At 45.3% G+C, this 3,671-nt stretch overlaps 1 protein-coding gene across 1 annotated transcript; it reads right to left on the bottom strand.

Annotated features, from left to right (window-relative positions):
- Positions 1-206: 206 nt before the first annotated feature.
- syt15 (synaptotagmin XV) lies at positions 207-2,193 on the bottom strand. The gene is made up of 6 exons (XM_064952772.1): positions 2,129-2,193; positions 1,529-1,650; positions 1,134-1,423; positions 881-1,048; positions 686-794; positions 207-595 (listed from the first exon to the last, which is right to left on the bottom strand). The coding sequence occupies exons 1-6, from the start codon at positions 2,191-2,193 to the stop codon at positions 291-293; spliced, it is 1,059 nt and encodes a 352-aa protein (XP_064808844.1). The 3' UTR covers positions 207-290.
- Positions 2,194-3,671: the final 1,478 nt, after the last annotated feature.

The following is a 3,671-nucleotide window of genomic DNA, read 5'->3' as shown; positions in this document are numbered from 1 at the left end:
ATCCCTGATTACTTTCCTTATACATGTCACCCACTTTGGTTCCTTCCCCAGGTGTCATTGTTTCTGTTTCTTGTCTGTGTGGTGTTCCTTGTTTTGTATTATGTTTTGTTAATTTATTAATTTAAATTATTCACTCCCTGAACTTGCTTCCCGACTCCCAGCACACTCGTTACAGTGCTCAATTACCACAGAAACAACAAGAAAGATGGAGCAAGGAATTTATTTATTGTTAAAGACTCCTGTGAAAAATGTTGACAATTAAATAAATGATCTTGCTGTGTGTGTGTGTGTTATGTGGGCTTGCCTAGTCCATGCCACTGTTTGACCAGTTCGTTGGGTGTATTGACCATGTCAGTCCAGTGCTGAAGCTGAGGCCCCCTGGCATACATGAATGGCCCCAGCACCACCACACCTACTGGGGTAAGGCCTGATCCAATCAGCTCCAAGGTCAGACTGGTCTGGTCGAGCTGAGAGGGGCGAAGCTTAAAGGTCATCTTGTGGTTGAAGCCAGGGTCAGCTCCACTACTAACCACTGGCGTCCGTCTGGATTTAACTACCCGAGTGTGGATCTGTAGGCTCACCTGAAAACACATGCCTGAAAACAAAATAAACACAATTACACTTGAGAACACACCTGATAACAGAACACACACATGTATGCACACACATACTCTTACACACTCACCTGTGTCAGTGTGTATCTGCAGGCTGCGGGCTCTCAGTATGACCACAGTGAGGCGTTGTAGAGACGGACTATAGTTCAGAGACACCTGAATATCACCAAGACCTGAACACTGACAGAGAGAAAAAAAAGAGCTACTTACTGCAGGTTGTGTGTGTGTGTGTGTGTGTGTGTGTGTATATATGTGTGTGTGTGTACCTGCATTTCGGCCTTAGTCTCGAGGTCTCTCCAGAGCAGCCTACCCCCCTCCCCCAGCTCCCCTTCAATAGGGAACAGAACCCTGCCCACCGCATGGTGCCTGCCTCCCTGATCCACACTCAACACGCACACACTGAGCACACTCTCAGATACACACACACCCGATACCTGGAGAGAGAGAGAGAGAGAGAGTGGGGGGTGAGTTAGTCTAGTGGGAGTTAAAGGAACCAATTTAGTGTGTTTGTGTGTGTACCTGGAACACAAAGCTGTCGTTAAACTCAGTGTCGCGACCCCTGCATCGGGCCCTGGCCTTGTGTCGGCGACGGTCGTCAGGGAGAAGTCGCAGTTCTGCCAGTGTGTCGTTACTATAGAAACATGTTGGCAAGTTTCTCAGGCGGAGCAGCGAGACATAAAGCTGTTCGTTGTCATGGCGATAGGCCACTGAGAAGCACAGTTGCACAGCACGACCAGGAGGGGGTGACACCTCACTGACATCAGGGACCCAGTACAGACCTGCCCTTACACTACCTATTGGATACCAGCCTAGAGAGGAAGAAGTATCACAAAGTAGCCCAATTAGTGGGAGTGGGTGATATGTGAGACATACAGACAGTGTTGCCGTCCCCCCCTCCCCTCCTCCTAACCTACTCTCTACTGTGAGAGATCCACGATGGGTGTTGCTGAGGTCCTTCCGTCCCTCTTCCTCCCCCTCCTTGCTCCTGAGAGTTGGTTTAAATCGGGGTGGCAGAAAGAATGGGACCTCATCTGGCCTATCACAGAGAGAGGCACAGAAAATTATCATAACATCTACAAATAACACAGTGGCTTTGGTCATGTTCCTATGCTCAGACGTTGCCGACGCATCCCAGATCTATTTTAGGTATCAGCTGACCACTATGTTATAGCAATCTGGTGCCTGACGGCACAGTCGATGGTGTGGCACACAACCATTGGTTAACGCATACAACGTCTGAGCAGGGGAACACAACCATTATCTAACATATTGCTCTCTTTCTTTATACACATATAGATTGTGTTCCCCTGCATGCATCAACTAATGGTTGCGTGCCACGTCATCAACTGTGTCATCAACTGACAGATTGATATAATATATGATGTGGTTAGCGGATACTAAAAATACTTATCAAAGAGTTGTAAGATCTGGCATGTGTCAGCAACACCTGGGCAGAGGAACACACTCCAACACACACACACACACACATTTAGGGGCTGTGACCTGACACTCACCTGTACCTGGGTCTCTGATTGGTCAGGAGAATTGGAGTGGTGCACGCTGGGAAGGGGGCTATCATGGTGACCATTTCCTGGAGTTGTCTTTGGCCGCACCTCCTCCACAGGAAGTAGACAGATACACCAATCAGAAGCAAGAGGAAGAGTCCCAAAGACAGACCAACAGCCAATAACATTGTTGGATCTGAAATACAGTGCCTTCAGAAAGCATTCATACCCCTTGGGGGGGGGGTACTGTCACGCCCTGACCTTAGCAATCCTTTAAATTCTCTATTTGATAGGTCAGGGTGTGACTAGGGTGGGAAGTCTATGTTTATATTTCTTTGTTGACCAAGTATGGTTCCCAATCAGAGGCAGCTGTCTATCGTTGTCTCTGATTGGGGATCATACTTAGGCAGCCCTTTTCCCACCTTCTGTTGTGGGATCTTGTCTTTGTGTGTTGCATGTGTTTGTACTCCTAGCTGTACATTCGTTGAGTTGTTTATTGTTTTTGGTGGAACATTTATATTGAAAGAAAATGTACACCTACCACGCTGCACCTTGGTCTTCATTTAACGACAGACGTAACACTGTGACAGAATAATCGGCTGCCAATGACTGGAACGAATTGCAAAAAACTTTGCTGAAATTGGAGACTTTTTTTCTCCCTCACTAACTTTAAACATCAGCTATCTGAGCAGCTAACCGATCGATGCAGCTGTACACAGCCCATCTGTTAATAGCCCATTCAATCTACCTACCTCATCCCCATATTGTTTTTATTTACTTTTTTGCTCTTTTGCACACCAGTATTTCTACTTGCACATCATCATCTGCACATCTATCACTCCAGTGTTAATTTGCTAAATTGTAATTACTTCGCTACTATGGCCTATTTATTGCCTTACCTCCTCACGCCATTTGCACACACTCTATATATACTTTTTTTCTATTGTGTTATTGACTGTACGTTTGTTTATTCCATGTGTAACTCTGTGTTGTATGTGTCAAACTGCTTTGCTTCATGTTGGCCAGGTCGCAGTTGTAAATGAGAACTTGTTCTCAACTTGCCTACCTGGTTAAGTAAAGGTTAAATAAATAAAAATGTATACAAAAATAAATCAAGGGGTATGAACACTTTCTGAGTCTTATGTCTGTTTACCTGTCAATCTCCTCTACCTGGCAAAATTCTGCACAATAATATTAAGTTGTATTCTTCACATCTGTAAACAATTATTTCTGAGTAAAAAAGTGAACTTCAGATGAAGTTGAAGGGAAGGAAACAGAGGGTGAATTGGGTTCTCTCCAGTATTTTTACTCACCAGCTATGTCTCTCTCCCTTTGTTTCTTGACCCTTCAGTCATGACACTGTCATTACACTCCACATTATTCCTCTCTTTCTGCTTTGCTCTTTTCCCCTCCTACAGAACCGGAGGTTCAGGTAGGAATAAGTTGAATGTAAGGCGAGGTAGTATTCCAGTGTGTTCCCTTACAGAGTTCCAGTCTGGAAACCAGGTGGTAATGAATGTAAGATACAGCTGTTGCCTTCCCACCCCTAGCT

Source organism: Oncorhynchus masou, chromosome 31 (genome assembly GCF_036934945.1).
Source record: "Oncorhynchus masou masou isolate Uvic2021 chromosome 31, UVic_Omas_1.1, whole genome shotgun sequence".
NCBI lineage: Eukaryota > Metazoa > Chordata > Actinopteri > Salmoniformes > Salmonidae > Oncorhynchus > Oncorhynchus masou.
Note: the sequence above shows the minus strand (reverse complement) of the source record. Positions and strands in the feature narration are given on the sequence as shown.